The 21,908-nt window shown below is 55.5% G+C and overlaps 2 protein-coding genes across 3 annotated transcripts; one reads left to right on the top strand and one right to left on the bottom strand.

Moving 5' to 3' along the window:
* Positions 1-6,040: 6,040 nt before the first annotated feature.
* TMPRSS5 (transmembrane serine protease 5) lies at positions 6,041-11,371 on the top strand. Its single transcript, XM_053963232.1, has 11 exons — positions 6,041-6,065; positions 6,299-6,421; positions 6,725-6,902; positions 7,172-7,285; positions 7,458-7,501; positions 7,624-7,786; positions 8,643-8,842; positions 10,059-10,157; positions 10,316-10,458; positions 10,982-11,134; positions 11,287-11,371. Exons 1-11 carry the CDS (start codon positions 6,041-6,043, stop codon positions 11,293-11,295), a joined length of 1,251 nt encoding a protein of 416 aa, XP_053819207.1. The 3' UTR covers positions 11,296-11,371.
* Positions 11,372-12,111: 740 nt separating this feature from the next.
* Positions 12,112-21,260, bottom strand: ZW10 (zw10 kinetochore protein). Of its 2 annotated transcripts, none has more exons than XM_053963521.1 (16): positions 21,139-21,260; positions 20,059-20,193; positions 19,466-19,567; positions 18,950-19,027; positions 18,686-18,845; positions 18,380-18,529; positions 17,772-17,963; positions 17,419-17,582; positions 17,060-17,242; positions 16,649-16,887; positions 15,834-15,905; positions 15,035-15,213; positions 13,800-13,930; positions 13,417-13,548; positions 13,011-13,213; positions 12,112-12,667 (listed from the first exon to the last, which is right to left on the bottom strand). In XM_053963521.1, the coding sequence occupies exons 1-16, from the start codon at positions 21,253-21,255 to the stop codon at positions 12,547-12,549; spliced, it is 2,358 nt and encodes a 785-aa protein (XP_053819496.1). In that variant the 5' UTR covers positions 21,256-21,260; the 3' UTR covers positions 12,112-12,546. The 2 variants fall into 2 exon arrangements, with proteins under 2 accessions (XP_053819496.1, XP_053819497.1); XM_053963522.1 differs by having other exon boundaries at positions 15,044-15,213.
* Positions 21,261-21,908: the final 648 nt, after the last annotated feature.

Below are 21,908 nucleotides of genomic sequence, written 5' to 3'. Positions count from 1 at the left end.
TGGGAGGAAAAAGAGCATAAATTAATTTCTCTCTAACAATTATTCTTCTTCTTTGACTCATCTCTGAGAATAAATCCCTCGGGATATCTTTGTGCTGGAACACGATACAGAGAATGAAAACATTTCATCCCTGACATCCTTAAATTCTCTATTTATTGGGTGGTGGATGAGAATCCAGGGCCCAGCCCTCTCCTGGCTGCCCATGCTCTGCAGGAACACGAGCAGAGGGGCACCACATCCCTGCCTCTCACCTGTGCCAGGTGGAAGGTGACAGCACTGAGGTGTCCCCATCACAGTCAGTGGGGTCAGGACATTTCTCCCGTGTGCTCTGAGGCAGGAGAGGAGCAGTGTGCCCATTCCCTGGCTCTGGGGAGGTTGGCACCATCCCTGCAGGAAATTGCCTCGAAATTGTCTCTGCTTCACGCGGCGCCAGCTGCTTTTTTAAACAAATTATTGCATCGGGTTATGGCAGTGCCTCCGTTCAATTCCTTCCAGGCAGAAACCAGTTCTCCTGAAATTGCCTCCTCAGCTCCATAATCGTTACCCAGCAAATTGCCTCGGGAGGGAGGCTGGAGCAGGGCAGGGGGTGGGGTCTGCTCTGCCCGTGCTGCAGCGGGAGATGGAGCAGGAAAATCCACCAGGGGCTGTGCTGGGAGCTGGCCCTGTCCTGGCACTCACACCCCACTGCTGTTCCTGGCTCTGTCCAAGGTTTTAACTCCCCTCCTTCACACCAGTTCACCCCTGTGCCTGAGGCGGGCAGGTATGGAAGGCTGCTTCAGAGCTTATTATTAATTCCTCTTTTTCTTTCTTTCTTTTTTTAAATTTTCTTTTCTTTTTTTTTTTTTTTTTTGAATTTTATTTTCCCAGCATCACTGCTGGGAAAACGCACTCCAGGATTCCAGGATTTATTCTCCACGATGAGATCTGGCAGAGTCCTGCCAGGCTCAGGCAGGTTTAGGCTGCTGCTTTGGGCCATTTCTCTCATTGCAGGTTCCCAGCAACTCAGAGAGGGACTTGGATGAGACAGGGGACAAAGGGGAGGAAGGAGAGATGAGGTGAGGAAGGAAATGCTCCAGGAGAGGGAAAGAGGCCTGGGGGAAGATGAGCTGCCTGTGGCTCTTGTCACCCACTGTCCCCAGAACAGCTCCCCTTTAATGCCACAACTTCCCCTGGGGTGAGCACAGGGATTTTTCAGGTTTCCAGGGTCACCTTGAACTTCACCCCTCATATTTAGGAACTTAAACATCAGGTGTCCCTCAGAGCACAGGAGAGGAGCTCATGTGGCAGGCACATCCTTCTCTCTCTCAGGATTTTTTCATAGAGGAGCACAGAGAGAAGAAAGAGAAAACAATTTCTATTTCTGCTCCTTGTTTTCCCATGTGGAATGTGTGTGGAGAATTGTTTACCTGGGGTGATTGCTTGGTTGGATTCTGATGAGGATTGTTTGAGCCTAGTGGCCAATCCAATCCAACCCAATCCAACCCAATCCAACCCAACCCAACCCAACCCAACCCAATCCAACCCAACCCAATCCAACCCAATCCAATCCAATCCAATCCAACCCAACCCAATCCAACCCAACCCAACCCAATCCAATCCAACCCAATCCAATCCAACCCAATCCAATCCAATCCAATCCAACCCAACCCAACCCAACCCAACCCAATCCAACCCAACCCAATCCAACCCAATCCAATCCAATCCAATCCAACCCAATCCAACCCAATCCAACCCAATCCAATCCAACCCAATCCAATCCAATCCAATCCAATCCAACCCAACCCAATCCAATCCAACCCAACCCACTGTGGCTGGGCTCTCAGAGAGGGTCACGAGTTGTGAGTTAGATATGGCAGTTAGAACAAGTAGGTTTGTAGTTTTAGTATCTTCTGTAATAGTAAATTAATGTATTATGGCATAGTTACAATAAAGAAATCATTCAGCCTCCTGAACTGGAGTCAGACATCAGCATTTCTTCCCACCGGGTTCACCTGCATTTACAATAAGCTCACTTGTATACATTAATTTACTATTTAAAGGAGATACTAAAACTACAAACCTACTTGTTCTAACTGCCACATCTAACTCACAACTCGTGACCCTCTCTGAGAGCCCAGCCACAGTGGGTTGGATTGGATTGGATTGGATTGGATTGGATTGGATTGGGTTGGATTGGATTGGATTGGATTGGATTGGATTGGGTTGGGTTGGATTGGGTTGGATTGGGTTGGGTTGGATTGGGTTGGATTGGATTGGATTGGATTGGATTGGATTGGATTGGATTGGATGGGATTGGATTGGATTGGATTGGATTGGATTGGATTGGGTTGGATTGGGTTGGGTTGGGTTGGGTTGGGTTGGGTTGGATTGGCCACCAGGCTCAAACAATCCTCACCAGAATCCAACCAAGCAATCACCCCAGGGAAACAATTCTCCAAACACATTCCACATGGGAAAAACAAGGAGCAGAAATAGAAATTGTTTTCTCTTTCTTCTCTCTGTGCTCCTCTATGAAAAATCCTGAGAGAGAGAAGGATGTGCTGCCACAGCTGCACAGAACCTGGCAAGCCACGGCTGTGTCCTCCCCACGCTCTGACCTTGGCAGCTCTGGCTTCCAGCAGAGCCCACATCTGGCTGCTCCCTGCACAGCTGGGCTCTGCTGCTGCTCCCAGGGGACAGGGAAGGTTGTTCCGATGGGAATAAGTTTAAAAAAAATGACAGAGGGAAATGTTTGCTGCCTCACAGCACCTCTGCAGCCTGCCAGGTACCCCGCGGGCACGGCACCGCCAGGGTCTGGCACTGCTGCTTCCCTTTGCTTCTGTGTCCTCCAGAAGCCCAGAAAAGTGATGGAAATGGGAGGAAGAAGCTGTGCTGCTGCTGCCCCTGCCCCTTTGCCAGCCGTGTGCCCAGGAGGAGTTTGGAGAGCGCCCTCCTCTCAGTCCCTGCAGGCGAGGGGGGTGGATGGAATTATTGATCTGCTTGGCACGAGTCTGGGAAGAAGAGAGGAGCGTGACTCAGAGCAGCGAGGCAGCGCAGGCTGGGGCATGTGTCCTGGCTTTTTAACCCTTTCCTGAGGAATCCTTTTGGACCCTGCCCGTGTCCCTCACCTCCCCTGCCGGGACCAGCCCTCGCTCGCTGGGTTTTGCTGCGGGGAAGGTGTTTGTGCCCTGCTGGCTGTGCTCACACCTCTGCTTAACTTCTTCATCTTCGTTTGACTCTGAAAAGGTTGAGTTTCTGGCAGATTCTGGGAGGGGAGATGACCTGACCCGGTCCAGCAGCGGCCGCGGGCTGGGAGGAGCAGCCTGTGAGTCCCTCTGTGCCCAGAAGAGAAGGCAAAGGATGCTCGGGCTGGATTCTGTGCCTGCGCCGTTCCCTCCTTCCCCTCTGGTGCTCCAGCACCATCTACAGTCCTCCCAGGACGCTCCAGAGGCACAGCAAAGGGTCAGGAGCTGAGCCAGGGTGGGATCTGGGGGATATTTGCAGCTTTTCTGGCCTGAACTCTTATTGAGACACGGGGCTTGGAGAAAAACAATCCAAACCAAGCGCAAACCCCCTGTTTTCACAGCAGCTGCCCAGCACAGCGCGCGTTTGTGCCACAGCACACCTGGTGTTGCTCAGAGGGAGAACAAACCCCCGCCCTGAACCTGCAGGGCAGGTCATGAAACATTCACGGGAGCGCCTTTGGTTAAATGGCATTAAAAATTCATTGGAGCGCCGAGCCAGCGGCTGTGTCTGTCAGGGATGGAGAAGTGAGGGGAAAAAAGCCTTTATTTCACGGGACAGCTCTTCCAGTCTGCTCAGCTGCTCTTGGTTTTGGGGAATGGGGCACAGGGATGAGGGGATGCAGCAGCCCGAGGGATTTCTGTTCCACCAGGGCTCTGCACTGCTGAGAAAATCATCTCCTGCCCAGCCACGGCTTGGAAACTCCTCTTCCAGCAGCAAGAAATCTCCTGGAGAGTCAGGAGCCAGCTGAGAGCTGCTGCCTGAGCCCTGCTGCTCCTGGTGGGCTCCAGGCAGGCAAAACCCAGCTCCTGGGGGGAGCTCAGGGTGGGGAGTGTGGGAATCTTGAAAATCAGAGAGTTTCGGGAAGGCTACAAAAGTAAGGCTTTAGAGACAACAGAACTGCAATTAGAGCTAAGCAGCAGCCGTAAGATTTGCCAGCAGAAAAATTATATAAGTAGAAAGAAAGAGAGTTAAAAAATATATGAGAAGTAAAAATTACATAAGAAGTAGAAAGTACGATAGTAAAATAGAGCAGTAGTTTGTGTATCAATGCTTAGTTAAAATAACTCCCTAGGCTACAGAAAAGTATGGCTAGTGAGATATTAAGTTCTAAACTTAATAATGGAGCTCTTAAGCATTGGATTCAAAATAAGCATTGTTTTAACTAAAAGTACGTGTGCTTGTAGTAGTGAAATAAAACTGTCAATATGCTTTTGTTTTGTATAATTAGTTTAAAAAACTTTTAAAGTAAGTTATAGCATTAAGTTCTTTGTCTGCTGGTAAAGATGTAAGCTACTAACATCTCCCCATCATCACAGCCATGCAATAAAACTGATGCTAGAAAAGAAACCAGCTCAAAACGCTCAGCAATCCCGTGCCATTGGTAATTTATACAAAATCCAGCAGGGAGGGTTCAGGGGGGCCCCAGCAGCCCTCGCCTGTCCTTCACCTGCCACAGCTGGCAGGCGCTTGCCTGGAGATGTGGGGGTGCTAAAAAGCAGCTCCAGGCTTTTCCCTGTTTGTTTTTTTTTTTCCCTCTTTAGGAAGCTTTGATCCCCAAAGGCCTCGGAGCTGGCTGGAGCCGCAGCCCCTCAGCTGCTCCTGGGGCTTCTCATGTGGCAGGGAACGGGAGGGGAAAGGGGGCAGCAGGTGGGATGTGGGACACCTGGGGACACCTGGGGATGGAGGGGGGGCTCAGCCATGGCCCCCAGCCCTGCAGGGCCCTGGCAGCAGGACAAGGGGGGGTCTGGGGACAGGGAGAGCCCTCAGCGCATGCACAGGAACCTGAGCTGGCCGCTCCTGCTGCCGTGGTGATCGCACAGCTCGCCCAGCCCTGGCTCGGAGCTGCTCTGCCTCTGCTCTGCCCCAGAGCTTGGCCCCACTGCCCCAGACACAGCCCCAGGATGGCCGAGCCCAGGAGGGGGACACAGCCCTGCCCGGGGCACGGTGGGTGAGCTGCTGGTGGCTTTGGGAGAGGGGTGGGCTCTGGGCTTTGGGTTCTGAGCTCTGGGTTCTGAGCTCTGGGATTTGGGTTCTGAGCTCTGTGTCCTGAGCTCTGGGCTCTGGGCTTTGGGTTCTGAGCTCTGGGCTTTGGGTTCTGAGCTCTGGGCTCTGGGTTTTGAGCTCTGGCTCCTGAGCTCTGGGTTTTGGGTTCTGAGCTCTGGATTCTGAGCTCTGGGTCCCCAGCTCTGTGTCCTGAGCTCTGGGCTCTGGGCTTTGGGTTCTGAGCTCTGGGGTCTGGGTTTTGGGTCCCCAGCTCTGGGTCCCCAGCTCTGGGCTTTGGGTTCTGAGCTCTGAGCTCTGGGTTTTGGGTTCTGAGCTCTGGGCTCTGGGTTTTGGGTTCTGAGCTCTGGCTCCTGAGCTCTGTGTCCTGAGCTCTGGGCTCTGGGTTTTGGGTTCTGAGCTCTGGCTCCTGAGCTCTGTGTCCTGAGCTCTGGGCTCTGGGTTTTGGGTTCTGAGCTCTGGGTCCCGAGCTCTGGGTCCTGAGCTCTGGGCTCTGGGTTTTGAGCTCTGGCTCCTGAGCTCTGGGTTTTGGGTTCTGAGCTCTGGGCTCTGGGTTTTGAGCTCTGTCTCCTGAGCTCTGGGTCCTGAGTCCTGGGCTCTGGCAGAACCCAGGCTTAGCTCAGCTCCTCCTGCAGGAGAGGCGCAGGTGAGCCCTGGAAATCAGTGCAGGGCCTTGGCAGAGCTGGCAGAGGCCCCACAGACCCCGCTGACCCTCTCTCCCTCCCTTGCAGACCCTGCCGAGGTGGCCCTCGGGGCTCTGGGCACCACCAGGAGGCTGCTCCTGCTGCTGGGGCTGGCGGGGCTGCTGGCAGGGATGGCAGCTGGGACCTGGCTGCTCGGTCAGTGCCCCCAGGACAGCCCTGCTGCCCCTCTGGGGGCGAGTTTGGGCTGCCAGCAGTGGGGTGGGGGGTGGGAGCTGCCGGGTCAGCCCTGGCCTGGGGTGGGGCACAGCTGTGCTCCTGGGGAGGCTCATTCACCTCTTGCAGTGGGCAGGGCTGTGCCCAGTTCTGGGCATCTCGGGGTGCTGCCGGGCTGTGCGAGCCCACCCTCACCCCTTCTCTGTCTCCTGAAGTGAAGCACCTGAAGGAGCCCCAGCCAGAGCAGGGCTCCCCCCAGGAGCAGGACTCCAGTGTGACCCCAGCGTGTGATGATGGTGAGGAGGAAGAGCCCGTGGTCCGGGGGGCTCCCAGCACAGGTTTGCACCTTCGATTGATGTCCCATGGTGGGGAGAGGGCAGGCAGGCCTGGCAAGGGCAGAAGAGAGGCTCTTTAAAAATCAGGACCTGCTGCACTTTGCAGTTTTGCTTTTCCCTGGAGTCCTGCTGAACCCCCAGCGCTGCACCTTTGTTACACGGAGGGACCCCACAGCAAAGGCAACTCTTCCAGGACTCCTTTGCCTGTGACCCCTCTGGCTGGGTTCTTTTAGAGTTTCTAATTCCTCAGGTGGTTTTTTTTCTGGGGTTTAGGGTGGGTTTTTGGCTGTGTATGACCCTGCACAGAGGGAGGGAGCTCCCAGGTTGTCTGCAATGGAGCACCTTTAGTGTCTTTCAGGATCAACACAGCGAATTCCTTGCTGGAAGCACGGCTGGAAGCACATCCTGGCTGGCTCCTGGTGTGCCACGGGCACTGGGGTCCCTCCCTGGGCACCCTGCTCTGCCAGCAGCTCGGCTACCTCAGGTGGGCATGGCACAGGCAGCCCTGGCTGCCCTTTGCCAGGGGTGGTCTTGGCAAGCCCGGCTGGGGGCTTTGGCAGGGCAGCAGAGCCAGGCCACGCCATTCCCTGGGGAAGCCGGGCTTGGGACCTGCAGGAACAGCCCCAGAAGCTCCTTCCAGCCAAAAAAAAGTTCATTCCCAGCTGCCAGAGCTGCGGGATTGTGACGCTCCCGCGGCAGGGGCACGCTGCTGACCCCTTCCCCTTGCCGGGCCGTTTCCTGTCGCTCCTGCAGCATGAGCCAGCAGAAGGCAGTGAGCCTGAGGGATGTCCAGGTGAGTGCCGGGCAGCAGTTCCTGCAGGTGAGACCGCGGCAGGAAGGCAGCCTGGAGGACATGTGGCAGGTCAGGTAAGGGCAGCCCTGGGGCAAGCAGGGCTTGCTGGAGCCTCTTCTCAGGCTTAACCACGGAGACGTGCAGGTGCCGTGCAGCAAAACCCCTTTGGGAACTGCTGCGGCCGCCCTGGAGCTCGCCAGGGCTTTGGCTGACGTTAATTCTGACCAGAGCCGTGCTCCCACACAGGAGCAGCTGCCGCTCCGGTCGCATCGTGGCTCTGCAGTGCTCAGGTGAGCGATTCCCTCCCCTCCTGTGCCCCCAGGATCCCTGCCTGGAGGCAGCAGCTTCTTGCCCCCCACTGCCCTCCGGCAGGGAGGGCTGGGGCTGGAGCCTCTGCCCCCGCTCCCTGCAGAGTGCGGGCTGCAGGCAGGGACCGTGAGGGTGGTGGGGGGCACAGACGTGGCCCCCGGCCGCTGGCCCTGGCAGGTCAGTGTGTGCCAGGGCTCCCAGCACCGCTGTGGGGGCTCCGTGCTGGCCCCCGAGTGGATCCTGACGGCAGCTCACTGCGTGCACAGGTACCCCGGCTCCGGGTGCCCATCCCGGGCTCCCCGTGCCCATCCCGGGCTCCCTGTGCCCATCCCGAGCTCCCCGTGCCCATCCCGAGCTCCCTGTGCCCATCCCCGGCTCTCTGTCCCCATCACCGGCTCCCCGTGCCCATCCCCGGCTCCCCGTGCCCATCCCCGGCTCCCCGTGCCCATCCCCAGCTCCCCGTGCCCATCCCCGGCTCCCCGTGCCCATCCCCGGCTCCCCGTGCCCATCCCGAGCTCCCCGTGCCCATCCCTGGCTCTCTGTCCCCATCCCCAGCTCCCTGTGCCCATCCCGGGCTCCCTGTGCCCATCCCGAGCTCCCTGTGCCCATCCCGAGCTCCCTGTGCCCATCCCCGGCTCCCCGTGCCCATTCCGAGCTCCCCGTGCCCATCCCCGGCTCCCCGTGCCCATCCCTGGTTCTCTGTCCCCATCCCCGGCTCCCTGTCCCCATCCCGAGCTCCCCGTGCCCATCCCCGGCTCCCCGTGCCCATCCCCGGCTCTCTGTCCCCATCCCCGTCTCCCCGTGCCCATCCCTGGTTCTCTGTCCCCATCCCCGCTCCCCGTGCCCATCCCCGCTCCCCGTGCCCATCCCCGGTTCCCCGTGCCCATCCCGGGCTCCCCGTGCCCATCCCCAGCTCCCTGTCCCCATCCCCGCTCCCCGTGCCCATCCCCAGCTCCCTGTCCCCATCCCCGCTCCCCGTGCCCATCCCCGCTCCCCGTGCCCATCCCCGGCTCCCCGTGCCCATCCCCGCTCCCCGTGCCCATCCCCGGCTCCCCGTGCCCATCCCCGGCTCCCCGTGCCCGCTGCTGGCCCGCAGGCCGGTGCTCGTTGCCCGGCCCTCAGGGCAGCCCCGGTGCCGCCCGGCTGCAGGCAGCCGCCAGCCCCGGCCTGGCGGGTTTTTGCGGGGATTGTCACGCACGGCTCCCGGCAGCCGGGGGCGGGGGTGCCGCTCCGGGACATCATCCCCCACCCGCTCTACAACGGCAGCAGCCTGGACTACGACATCGCCCTGCTGCGGCTGCAGGTGCCCCTCAACTTCTCAGGTAAGGAAGGGACTCTCCCGGTTCTGTCCCGGTTTTGTCCCAGTTCTGTCCCAGGGCTGTCCCGGTTCTGTCCCGGTTCTGTCCCAGTTCTGTCCGGGGGCTGTCCCAATGTGGTAATCACATATCCTCTGAACAAAGAGAGAGATAGCTTTCCCAGGATTTTCCTGGGAAGCTGTGAGAAAGTATATCTCGTGAGATATTAAGAAGTTCTAAGCTTAATAATGGAGCTCTGTGCTCCATTGTATCTTAAGTATTGGATTCAAAATAAGCATTGATTTAACTAAAATTACGTGTGCTTGTAGTAGTGAAATAAAACTGTCAATATGCTTTTGTTTTGTATAATTAGTTTAAAAAAACTTTTAAAGTAAGCTACAGCATTAAGTTCTTTGTCTGCTGGTAAAGATGTAAGCTACTAACATCTCCCCATCATCACAGCCATGCAATAAAACTGATGCTAGAAACCAGCTCAAAACGCTCAGCAATCCCATGCCATTGGTAATTTATACAAAATTACCAATGAAAAGAGAAAAGAACGAGAAACAATTCTTATCTTCACTTGCTGCACTGTTGTGCACATGTGGGATGTGTTATGGAGATTTGTTTACCAAAGGGTGATTTCCTAATCAGCCACTGGTGATGGTGTTGAGATTCCAGTTAACAAATCTGGTCAGTCCGTATGGGAAGAGCGAGGAGCGTTTCTTGATAGTAGAGAATAGCACAGTCTAATATAGTCTAGTACAATAAAACATTGATCAGCCTTCTGATAGAATCAATACTAATTATTACCCAGCGGGGACCCCTGCTACGATATCCCGGGGCTGTCGCGGTGCTGCCGTGTCCTTGCCTGTTGTTTTCTGTCCTACCCCACGGTGACAATTTGCCCAAACCCAGCCTCTGCTGAGCCTGCCGCCAGAGCAGCTCTGGCAGAGCCAGAATCCCAGGATGGTTTGGCTTGGAAGGGGCCTGAAAGCTCATCCAGTTCCACCCCCAGCACGGCAGGGGCACCTCCGACTGTCCCGGGGTGCTCCAGGTCCCCGACCCTCCTGCGGGACACCCCGGCTGGCCCGGGGGAGCACAGCGTGCCCAGAGCTGGCAGTCCCTGGGGGTGGCAGTGGGAGCTGCAGTGCCGCAGCCCCCGGACCGGGAGCCTTTTCCCTCCCCGAGCCAGGCCGAGGGCTCCGGAGCTGTCCCCTGGGAGCTGTCGCTGTCACCGCAGGTGCCATCCGAGCCGTGTGCCTGCCGCCCGCCCCGCGGGACCTGCTGCAGGGCACGCAGTGCTGGGTGTCGGGCTGGGGCTACACCGCACCTGGCCAAGGTGAGCTCCCCCCGCTGCCGGGAGCCTTTCCCTGCCCCTTCCAGCCCTGCTCCGGGGGCCTGGCCACACCTCACCCCTGGAGGCAGTGCCGCCTTCCCCTGCTGTCCCTCCTGCTGCCTCTGCTTTCCCTCCTGGCTCCTCCGTGTCCCTGTCCCCAGCACAGGTGGCCGGGACGCTGAAGGAGGCGCTGGTGCCCCTGATCGGCACCCGGAGGTGCAACAGCTCCTGCGTGTACAAGGGTGAGCTCACGGCCAGGATGCTGTGTGCAGGACACCTGCAGGGACACGTGGACGCCTGCCAGGTAGGGCTGGGAGCAGGGAGGGACACCTGGGGGTGTCTGCAGCCACTCCTGGTGAGGCACGGGGACACCTGGGGGTGCCTGCAGCCACCTGGGGACACCCTGGTGAGGCACGGGGACACCTGGGGGTGTCTGCAGCCACCCCTGGTGAGGCACAGGGACACCTGGGGGTGTCTGCAGCCACCCTGGGGACACCCTGGTGAGGCACGGGGACACCTGGGGGTGTCTGGAGCCACTCCTGGTGAGGCACAGGGACACCTGGGGGTGTCTGGAGCCACTCCTGGTGAGGCACAGGGACACCTGGGGTACCTGCAGCCACCCCTGGTGAGGCACAGGGACACCTGGGGGTGTCTGCAGCCACCCCTGGTGAGGCACAGGCTGCCCTGAGGTTTGGGTGCTCCCTGGAGAGCTCCAGGCCAGGCTGGAGCAGCCTGGGGCGGTGGCACTGGGCAGGGGTGGCACTGGGTGAGCCTCAGGGACCCAAAGCAGGCTGTGACTCCGTGACGTGCCCGACTCTGCCCCGCAGGGGGACAGCGGGGGCCCGCTGGTGTGCTGGGATGGATCCACGTGGCGGCTGGTGGGAATTGTGAGCTGGGGCCAGGGCTGTGCTGAGCCCAACCACCCCGGGGTTTACACCAACGTGGCTCAGCTGCTGCCCTGGATCCACCAGGTGACCCAGGTAAGCCCAGCTCCGTGCCAGCCTTGCTTGTTCCTCAGACAAATCCCAGGATCCTGTTGAACTCCTTCCCTGGATGCACAAGCCTTTAGGACAACCTTTATTTATGGTACTGATTGCTTTTTTTTTGTTTCCTTTTTTATCGATTTTCTCAGATCCACTAGAAATCAGGACAGGACAGACTCCACACAGCAACACTGCCCTTCCCACAAGTGAAGAACAGCCCAGCACTGGCTCCTCCTGCCTCACTGTAACCCAAAGAGACTCCCAGACGTGCTCAGTATAAATAGTTTATTAAAGAAAATAGCAAATTACAGTTCTGTGAACAATCAACAGGGGAGAAGTGTTTTTCAAAATAGACATTTTTGGATGACTGTGTTTGAAGGGGCAGGGGATCCCATGAGATGTTCTGGGAACACTGGGAGGGGGAAAACATAAAAGCACAAGGGTTCTGCAAGGACGGGGGTGACAGGAAAGCCTCAGCCCCTGCACAAATGCCTGGAAATGGGAACAGGAGTGGGACAGAAGTGCCAATGACAAGGAGACAACAGAAGGCAACAGATTAAAACATTAAACTGTGACTGAAACTCTTCTAAGCACTACAGGGCAGGGAGGACTTTGCTCCACGTGTGCAGCACCTTGGTCTCTGGGCTGAGGTCAGTGAATGCTCTCAGTGAGATTTTCAATTCAAGGAAATGTACAATAATCCAAGTGTCAAACAGCCTCTTGTGACTTAATGCTGTGAGTGCACCTTTATTTCCCTTTTTCTGTTGGTTTACATTTCTCTCACCATTCTTGAAGGACAGAAAATAAAACAGAAAGACACAGAGTTATGCAGTTCACACCCAACACAAACACAAAGGAAGGAGCTGAACTGGCTTCTACAGTTGGGAAAGTGACACTGAAAACCTCTAAATCAGTTTGAAGACATTTTCCATGAGAAATAAGAGAATTTTCCTACTTGTGAGAAATCCTGTGACCTGATCAATGGTTCACTCAGCACAGGCTCTCCTTTCCCCACATCCCCCTCTGAAGTGTCTCTCCCTTGAGGTCTGCTCCTCAGGGGAAGCTGAGGTGGGAAAGTTTGGCACTTCTGGAGGGACAGCAAAACCTCTCCAAGTCTGTGGGTTCCATGTGTGGTTTGGGGGACAGAAGAGGTCACAGAGGGGCTGCAGGTCCCCTGATGTAGAAGTGCATAGAAGAGTCCCAGCTGAGCACTGAAAAGGCCCAGCCTGAGATGAGGTTACACAAACACCGAGCCAGGAAATGCTCCTTCCCCCAGGCAAGCTCCAGGAAGCACTTACCCAATCCCAAAGTTCTCCAGACCAGTACAAATAAGAAAGGTGAAATCAAAAAAGTATTTGGAAGTGTCAGTTTGCTCTTGCTGTGTCACAAGACTCAGGTGTAAACTGGAGTCACTTGATCTTGGCCAGTGCTGCTGCTCTCCTCTCCGTGTTCTGGAACAAGGCTCGGATCAGGCTCTTCACCTCAGCTGCTGAAAATGCCTCTGCCAGAGGCCCCTTGCCATCTGCCCACCTGGATGGGAGACAGGGAGAGCTCTGTGTCACCAACCTGCCCAGAAATGGCACCTCAAACAAGCCTCCAAGGACCTGTGCCAGCAGCTGATCCTGCCCCTTTCCTCTGGAAAAGGAAAAGCAAAAGGAAAAGGAAAAGGAAAAGGAAAAGGAAAAGGAAAAGGAAAAGGAAAAAGGAAAAGGAAAAGGAAAAGGAAAAGGAAAAGGAAAAGGAAAAGGAAAAGGAAAAGGAAAAGGAAAAGGAAAAGGAAAAGGAAAAGGAAAAGGAAAAGTTCCTGCTCTTCCTCTGAACTCCAGCTCCCTGGCACAGGTCTGGAGAAGCAGCTGGAAAGGAAAACACCTACTGATCCACGATTTCTTGGAGGTTGGCCTGCAGGATGATCATCAGCTCCCTGAATGTCATCCACTTCTGCACATAGACTGGAACCTCCTCTTGGTACTTCTTATTTTTGTCTTCTTCAAGCAGAGGGGTGAAAACTTGGGGTCCCTCCTCCACCATGATCCTGCAGAGTGAGTACAGCCTGTCTGCATCCTCTGCAGAGATATCCTGGAATGGGGAAAACATGAACAGAGCAGAAGTGAGCTTTATTTTTGGAGTGCCAAGTGAAATGAAAAATTGGGATTGTGAACATTTCCCGTGGACACAAGATTGTAACTTCTGTGTGAATGAACTGCTCCCCTGAAATGTGATTTTGGGGAGAGTTTCTGGAGGTGACAAACGCTGTCCCCAGCACCCCCCATGGCTGTTACCTCCAGGGCAGCAATCCTGGTGACAATCTCTGCCAGGGCAGTGTTCAGTAAGGCCCCCATGGCCTTGCAGTACACGTTCACAGGGAGCACATCCTGCCACACCATGCCCAGCCTCCTCAGCTGGTGCAGCACCTGCAAGGCAACAGCTGAGTGAGACACCACACAGAGCCCTGGGAAAGGCACCAGGGGATCAGGTGAGTGCAAATGGGGAGAAACAATGGAGCAATCCTGCTAAAGACACAGCCCAGGACAAAAAACCCCTTAACCATCACGTCAGAAAATAGGTTTTTTTAGCAGTTGCACAGATGTCAGGGCTGAGATGCCACACTGCACCCTCCCCAGGATACCTGCAGGCACTGGGATGCTTTCTCTGCCTTCCTCACCTGCTTTATGGCTTTATTTGCTGCACAGTAATTCTCCTCATCATCCATGTTGGAAAAATTCCTGGCACTCGAGAGCCTCTCCAGGATTTCTCCCTTCTGCACTCGCATCTGGGCCAGAAAACACTCCATCCCTTTAGGAGCAAAACAAGCAGAGAGAAGCAATTAAACAATTACTATATTTGCTCTGCCTATTTATGACTGTAAGTGCTGAATAATGAACTTGCCATCATGTTTTATTTTTAATCAAATTTCCAGTCTCCAAAGAGTCTCCCAGAGCCAGTTTAACCAGTGAGCTCTTGTGCAGCTTGCATTGCTACAACACTGCTGGAATAAAGCAGGGTAGCAGAATGAATTGTGGATGCCTCCTGTTAGCTCACACAAACTTATCTCTGAATTCATTTCTGTGGAATAACTAATGAAAATATCAAAGGACTGAGCAGCAGATCCCAGAACACAGTGCTACATCTTGCTGGGTACCGAGCTGTTCTTGGCACTAAGCTCACAAGAACATCTGGGTTTCAAAGAGCCAAAACTTCCTAAGTCAGAAAATGTTTCTGCCACTTGTCCAAAAACCACCAATCCACTGCTGGCAGTGTGAGCAGCCACAGCTCCAGGAAACCTGGCAGCAAGTGCCAGGGTGACCTCCCACATGACCCACAAGCACATTTCCAGAGGGGAAGGTGGGGAGCTACCTGTGGCAAGCACATTTCTCTCTCTCTCAGGATTTTTTATTGAGGTGCACAGAGAGAAATGAAGGAGAAAACAATTTGTATTTCTGCTCCTTGTTTTTCTCTTGTGGAATGTGTTTGGAGAATTGTTTACCTAGAGTGAACACTTAGTTAGATCATGGTGGATTGTTTAGGCCTGACAGCCAGTCGGATCCACCTGTGTCTGGGCTCTGGAGAACAGGGTCACGAGTTGTGAGGAGTGAGATATGATAGTTAGAGAAAGTAACATGTAATATTTAGTATCCTCTTTTATATAGCATAGTAACATATTATAACATAATTATAATAAAGAAATCATTCAGCCTTCTGAAATGGAGTTAAACATCATCATTCTTCCCATTGGGGTCACTAACACCTACAACAGTTACCCAGCCTCCTGAAGGCAGGCACCAGGTCCACGTTCATTCTTCCCATTGGGGTCACTAACACCTACAACAGTTACCCAGCCTCCTGAAGGCAGGCACCAGGTCCATGTTCATTCTTCCCATTGGGGTCACTAACACCTACAACAGTTACCCAGCCTCCTGAAGGCAGGCACCAGGTCCACGAAGGTGGCAGCCCCGTTGCTCAGCACGCTGGTGCTGCGGTAGCGGAACTGGTGGCCCAGGGTGAGCAGGTGGTGGGCGATGTACATGCAGTTGTTGTGGTGGATGGCAGCCAGCTGGGGCAGCTTCTGCAGGTTCTCCCTGGCCCAGCAAGAAAGGAAAAGGAGGAATGGGTTTATTTAGAGCTGGTTCTGTTAAAAAAAAAATGGTCGTGTCTATCCCAGAGAAACGCACGGTCCGTCAGCAGATGGTGCTGGCAAGGCCTGACTGATATCAGAGTAAAAACATTTAACCTCTCACATTCCCACAGGAACTGGCAGGAAAAATCTGAAATGGCACTGAGGCATTTGAACCCTGTGTTATCCCACACTGTTTCCAGCCGTGGACTTTCACACAGGAATGTATTTTGTTAGAGCGAAGTCGCAGTGAGGAAAAGGGACCGAAGGTCTCTGACAGGATTGTGAACTTTCCCTCTTCACTGCTGCTCTTTTTTTTCACAGGAGAAACATAATGAAAAATCTGTGCATCAGATCTGAGGTCAAAGTTATGTGGCTGGAAGCAAATATATCTGTGTGAGAACTTCACCCACACCCTTGATCACAAGATTAACAACACAGAAACTCTCAAGCACCTGCTTTGCACAGGTATGGTTTAATTAGAGACTGAGCAGTTGATTTTTGCTGATGGAGCTGTAGTGGACAAGTGGGACTGTTCCAAGAGCAGTATTCCCCCTCAGAAGAGGAAATAATGGACACACTCACCTGTGGTATGTGGGCACTACCTCATAGAAGAGCTGGAAGATGTTCCTGACGCAGTCGAAGAGCTGCACACAGCTACAAGGAAAAGAGGGCTCATGTCAGCCTGGCATTAATGTCCTGTCCACAGCTGACCCTCAGCCTGCCCCACAACAAGGTTTTATGAGCAGTGAAGCACTGGCACAAAGAGGGGATTGTCAGGATCAATGACAGCACTGTCAACACTCTGGAAAACTCTCAAAGGCTGCGGTGACCTTGAGGTTCAGTGTGGAAGGGTGATCCCTGAAAGCCCAGAACAAAGGGGACACTGTCCCTGCCCCTCCAGGTGTGCAGGAACACTCAGCCCTCTCTCTGCCCCTTGAGAGCAGCTGTTACCTGGGCAACTCTGCTGCTTCAGGGCTGTGGTTAAAGTTAAGTTTATGTGGATCCTGTTTGTTTTTCCCCAAGGGCCCTGCCAGCTGCAGAGCTGGAGTCCTTTGCTTTCACCAGCACAAAGACAGCAAGAACTCTGCTCACACTGAGGCCAGCACTTGGTTTTGGCAAAAAGAGATGGGTTTGATTTTTCTAAACAATTGATTTTTCTAAAAACCTGAAGGAAGAGCCTGCAGCAGTGTCAGTCTCCTGCCCAAACCCAGGGATACATCCTCTAGCCAAAACAAGAGCAATACCTGAGTCTAATTTTTAGCATTTTCTGTTCTTTAAAGTTCTTTAAATCTATTACCAGATGCTGGGTGTTGCTAGAGGCTGACAGGAAAGTTACTAAATAAATAAGTACTGCTTTGATAAACAATGCTAACTAAGGAATGCCAAACAATTCCTACCAGAGGTCCGTGCTGGCTGTGGCCTCCAGCAGGGTGTGGTAAGCCAGCTCCACGAGCTGCTGCACGGAGCAGCTGATGCGGCAGGTGGGCAGGCACAGGGTGAAGGGGCTCAGCCTGCTCTCCCTCCCCACCTTCACTGTGCCATTGTGCAGCAGGCTGGAGGCTCTGTGCACTTTCACGTGGTCTCCTGAGCCAGGATCAGGCAGCTCTGGGAGGGCTACGCTGGAGTCGGGTGTGATCTAAGGGAGAGCAAGAGAGAGGCCATCGGAACTTGGAGCTCTGAAAGGAGAATCTGCAAGATTAAAAAGCACTCAGTGGCAGAGGTTTAAGACTCGAGATAAACACAACACTGCAGCTCTACTAAAAAATATTTAGAGATTGTTTTCCAGGTGGAAAAACTCCATGAGTCACCTTCACAGTGTTGTGTATTTCTGAGGTCATCAGGTTCCTGGCTGCCATGATCACGTCCTGGCACTTCTTGTTGGCAAAGTGGGAGTCGACATTGCAGGCGTATTTCAGCAAGGCAGTCGTGTCTTCCTTCAAAAACTGCATCTTCTTCAGGGCCTTCTCAAACTCCTCTGTGGACTCGATCACCTGAGGAGAGCAGATGTGTTCTATGTTAGCAGAGTCTCCAAAAGTCAGGGAACAAAGTTAAATAAGGCCAAAAGCAAAGGATGAACGAGGTTTTGGAGAGCATTAACCACTGGAATGCCATCCCACTGGAGTGCCTGGGCTCTGTGCTCAAACCTGAGGGGCTTTTTGGGACCCACCTCTTTGTACTGCTCCAGTTTGCTGCTGTTGGTTGGGATGGAGTTCACCAGGCAGTTGTGGATGAGGCAGTCTGAGAGCTCCTCCCAGATGAGCTCCCCCAGCAGCTCTGCCAGGGTGACTCTGCCTTCCTTTCTGCCCTCCCCAGGCTGCTCCAGAGGCACACCTGCATCCCAGAGAGGAAAAACAGATTTTAATACAGCTGCTTCCTGGGCCAGACCCTCCATCAGTTCAAAAGCCTTTCCTCCACTTTCCTTGCACATAATGCTGATTGACAATCAGATATTCTAGAAAACTCCCATTAAATGAACAAGGCACTGATCACAACTAACTCCAGAAGAGAGGAGCTACATACTTAGCAGGTGTTTGTGCAGAACTTCAAACACCAGCTTGATCTTGTCAAACACCTCCATAGGAGAGGACTCGTCCAAAGCAAGCTCCTGGGACCTGAACCTCAGGATGAACACATCTGGCTGCTCCTCTGGCACTGGCTCCAGAGATGGGTGTGAGATCAGTGGCTTCAGGATGTACTGCAGCAACAACTGGCCTGAGGAAAGGGAAAAACAGAGGTTTTCCAACAGCACATTGCTCCAGAGAGGGCCAGCCCTGACCGTTCTGGATTTAGAGACTGCAAGAAGTGGGAGGAATAATGCCTTGATCAGCTCTATCAGGGAGATACTGATGAGGTAAAACCCTTCAAGCATCAGGCTATGAAACCACATAGTCATAGATCAAAAGTACACTGAATTGTCAGGAAAAGAGAAATAATTCCAGGTAGATAATGGGAATAAATATTTTCCTATCAGTAAGAGCTACAGCATTCACCTCAGTGGGAAACACAAGCCAGGAGAGGAAGAAGCTCTCCAGTGTCCTGCTGGAGTGAAGTGGCTCTCACTATCCACGTTAAAACAGGCCTGAAGTATCCCCCTGAGCTACTGGGGCTGTTTCTGGGGCCTGTCTTACCAAAATCCTTGAGCTTGGAGTGCAGCTCTCCCAGCACAGCCAAGGCCTGCAGCACGGCAGCCACGGGTGGGACAGCAGTGTCCTTGTCCTGGGGTGGCACCGTGTGCAAGTGCAGCTCCGAGAGCACCAGGGCCTCCAGGCTGCTGCTTCCTGCACACAAAGCACACCCAGGGCTGTCACAGGGCACAGCAGAAGCAAAGATCTACCCCTCCCCATCAGCCCAACAGTTTCACTGCATGTCCCACCTTGCAGGTGAAAACAGGCACTTCAGTGGGGCACAAAGAGTGAAAAAACCCCTGTGAGCACCTTTGGAAGGGGGAAGCTTCCACACAATGAGCTTCTGCCACTCCTCCCCGAGATGGTAGATCATGTTCTGTGTCTGCACTGTGAGCTCTGTGCCCAGGGCCTTCAGGATCTTCAGCTCAAAGCCCCTGCGGGACTCCAGGCTCCTGAGGCCGCTCCGTGCCTGGGGGAGAGCAGACACAGCTCGGGTAAGCACTGCCCCTGCCAGGGAAAACCATCTCTGGAACTCACCCAGTGATTCAGCACCCTGCCCAGGGGCACTGGTACCTGCTCCAGCTGCTGAGCTGCTGTCACATACTGCTTCTCCTGCAGGGCAGAGTTGCACTCCTTGACAGCTGTATCAAACTGCAAAGGCCAAACACACGTGGGTGTCACTGCAGCTCTGCTCTGACACTGCAGACACCCACATCTGTAAGGTGCAGACACTACCCAAACCTGTAAGCTACAGATACTCACCCAAACTGGAAAGTTATGGACACTCACCCAAACCTGTAAACTGCAAACACTCACCCAAATCTGTAAATTGCACTCACCCAAACCTGTAAGCTGCAAACACTCACCCAAACCTGTAAACTGCAAACACTCACCCAAACCTGTAAATTGCAGACACTCACCCAAACCTGTAAGCTGCAAACACTCACCCAAATCTCTAAGCTGCAGACACTCACCCAAACTGGCATGTTACACTCACCCAAATCTCTAAGCTGCAGACACTCACCCAAAACAGAAGGCCAGAACAATGCCTCCCACTGAGAGCAGGATTATTTTGCTCCCCCTCCTCACCTCCTGCAGCTTTTTCAGGACACTCAGGACCAGCGTGTCCCTCTCCAGCTGCTGCTTCAGCTCTGTGAACTCAGCAACAGCGACGTTCAGATCTCGCTGGACCTAAAACAGCAGCAGCTTTCAGTCACTGACAGCATTGGTTTGCACACATTCTCCCCTTAAATTTCACTCATTTATTTCTGTTCACAGAATGATTTGGTGAGGAGGAAAAAACTCCATCATTTTTATTGCTGTGTCCCACCCCCTGCCCTGTCCTTCCCTCTGAAGGACACTGTGACACACCTTTCCACCCACACAAGAGTGACAAGCCCTTAATGCCAGCTCTTAATGTACACCCTGGTGTCACCTCAAGGCATTCTTTGGGGCTGATATCACCCAGGGATCCCAGCCACAGAATCACAGAACCTCCTGAGCTGGAAGGAACCCCCGGGATCATCGAGTCCTGCCACAAACCCCAAAATCCCACCACAAAAGCGCTGTCCAGACACTCCTTGAGCTCTGGCAGCTTTGTGGCTCTGACCAAACACCCCACGACGGGGCGGGGGGCTCCAGATTGGGATGAAATGGAGCAGAATGTCCCCCCTGGGAGTCACCTCGTTCTCGATGCCCGCCTTGAGCACGTCGATGTTGCTGGACAGCCCCTCCACCTGTGCCACCAGGTCCTCTGCGCTCTGCATGCTGGGCAGGAACTCGCCGTACTTCTTGTTGATCATGGTGCACACCTCTCCCTGAGCACAGCCAGCAGAGGGACAGCGTCACCTCGGCGGCACAGGGACAGGATGGCAGCACGGGCTGAGAGAGCCTGGCAGGGCTGGGCACCCCGGCATGGAGAGGGCTGGGCACCCCGGGATGGAGAGGGCTGGGCACCCTGACCAGGGCTGGGCACCCCGGGATGGAGAGAGCTGGGCACCCCTGATCTGGAGTGGGCTCTCCTGACCAGGGCTGGGCACCCCGGGATAGAGAGGGCTGGGCACCCCTGATCTGGACTGGGCACTCCTGACCATGGCTGGGCACCCCTGACCAGGGCTGGGCACCCCTGACCCAAGGCTGGGCACCCCTGATCCAAGGCTGGGCACCCCGGGATGGAGAGAGCTGGGCACCCCTGACCAGGGCTGGGCACCCCTGACCACGGCTGGGCACCCCTGACCGGGGCTGGGCACTCCTGACCAGGGCTGGGCACCCCTGATCCAAGGCTGGGCACCCCTGACCAGGGCTGGGCACCCCTGACCAGGGCTGGGCACCCCTGATCTGGACTGGGCACCCCTGACCGGGGCTGGGCACCCCTGACCGGGGCTGGGCACTCCTGACCGGGGCTGGGCACCCCGGGATGGGGCTGGGCACCCCTGACCCAAGGCTGGGCATCCCTGATCGGGGCTGGGCACCCCGGGATGGAGAGAGCTGGGCACCCCTGACCGGGACTGGGCACCCCGGGACAAACCAGGGCTGAACACCCGGGGCTGAAGCAAGGCTGGGCACCCCGACCCAGCTGACCCAGGGCTGGCCACCGGCTCCAAACCAGGGCTGGCCACCGGCTCCAAACCAGGGCTGGCCACCGGCCTGACCCAGGGCTGGCCACCGGCCTGACCCAGGGCTGGCCACCCAGTCCCCACCGCCTCCGCCGCAGCGCCGGCCCCGCGTCTCTCCCCGCGCCCCCTCCGCTGCCCGTCCCTTGCCTTGAGCTCCTCGACGCGGCGGGAGAGGCGCCCGACGCGGGCTCCCAGGTGCTCCTTGTCGAGCCGGCCCGAGTGCGCCAGCACGGCCGCCACCAGCGAGCCCGCCCGCTCCGCCATGGCTGCGCGCCCTACGGTGGCCGCGAGGGACACGGGACCGCGGCGCGGAGCTCGATCGGGGGGCCGCGGGTTCGAGACTGCGCGGGGACACCTGGAGATTTGAGGGGGGTCGGGAGCGCGGTTATGGGGACACGGAGATGAGGGGGGATCGGGGAATGCGGTTATGGGGACACCTGGAGATTTGGGGGGGGTCGGGAGCGCGGTTATGGGGACACGGAGATGAGGGGGGATCGGGGAATGCGGTTATGGGGACACCAGAGATTGGGGGGGATCGGGGAGTGCGGTTATGGGGACACGGAGAAGAGGGGGGATCGGGGACCGATTAAGGGGTCAGGATAAGGGGTTAAGGGGTCTGGGGGATGCTGTGGGATCTGTGGCTGCTGCAGGGTGCTGTGGGTGGCGTGACCTGTGGCTGCTGGAGGACACCAGTGGATGCTGAAGGTCTGTGGCTAGCGGGGACCACCAGTGGATGCCGGGGGTCCGCGGCTATGGGGGACCGGTGGCTGCAGGGGGACGTGGAAATTCTGGGGACTCCCCAGCTCTGCAATGTTTCAGGGGTCCATGGCTGCGGGGGACAGGGAGATGTGGGGGGGCTCAGTGGCTCTGCAGGGTTCCGTGGGTGCTGGGGTGAGGAGGCAGGCGCCGAGCCCCTC

Source organism: Vidua chalybeata, chromosome 23 (genome assembly GCF_026979565.1).
Source record: "Vidua chalybeata isolate OUT-0048 chromosome 23, bVidCha1 merged haplotype, whole genome shotgun sequence".
Taxonomy (NCBI): Eukaryota; Metazoa; Chordata; class Aves; order Passeriformes; family Viduidae; genus Vidua; species Vidua chalybeata.
This window is presented reverse-complemented; position numbering and strand designations above follow the sequence as displayed.

What these genes read in the sequence shown, in the direction of transcription:
- TMPRSS5 (XM_053963232.1), top strand. Translation starts at nt 6,041, where the DNA reads ATGGCAGCTGGGACCTGGCTGCTCG. An exon ending in CGTGGCTCTGCAGTGCTCAG is followed by an intron (nt 7,502 to 7,623) that starts GTGAGCGATTCC and finishes CGCTCCCTGCAG; the next exon opens with AGTGCGGGCTGCAGGCAGGG. An exon ending in CTACACCGCACCTGGCCAAG is followed by an intron (nt 10,158 to 10,315) that starts GTGAGCTCCCCC and finishes CCCTGTCCCCAG; the next exon opens with CACAGGTGGCCGGGACGCTG.
- ZW10 (XM_053963521.1), bottom strand. Translation starts at nt 21,255, where the DNA reads ATGGCGGAGCGGGCGGGCTCGCTGGTGGCGGCCGTGCTGGCGCACTCG. An exon ending in CAGGAGGCTGGGTAACTGTT is followed by an intron (nt 13,931 to 15,034) that starts GTAGGTGTTAGT and finishes TTGCTCCTAAAG; the next exon opens with GGATGGAGTGTTTTCTGGCC. An exon ending in CTCCAAGAAATCGTGGATCA is followed by an intron (nt 12,668 to 13,010) that starts GTAGGTGTTTTC and finishes TCTCCCATCCAG; the next exon opens with GTGGGCAGATGGCAAGGGGC.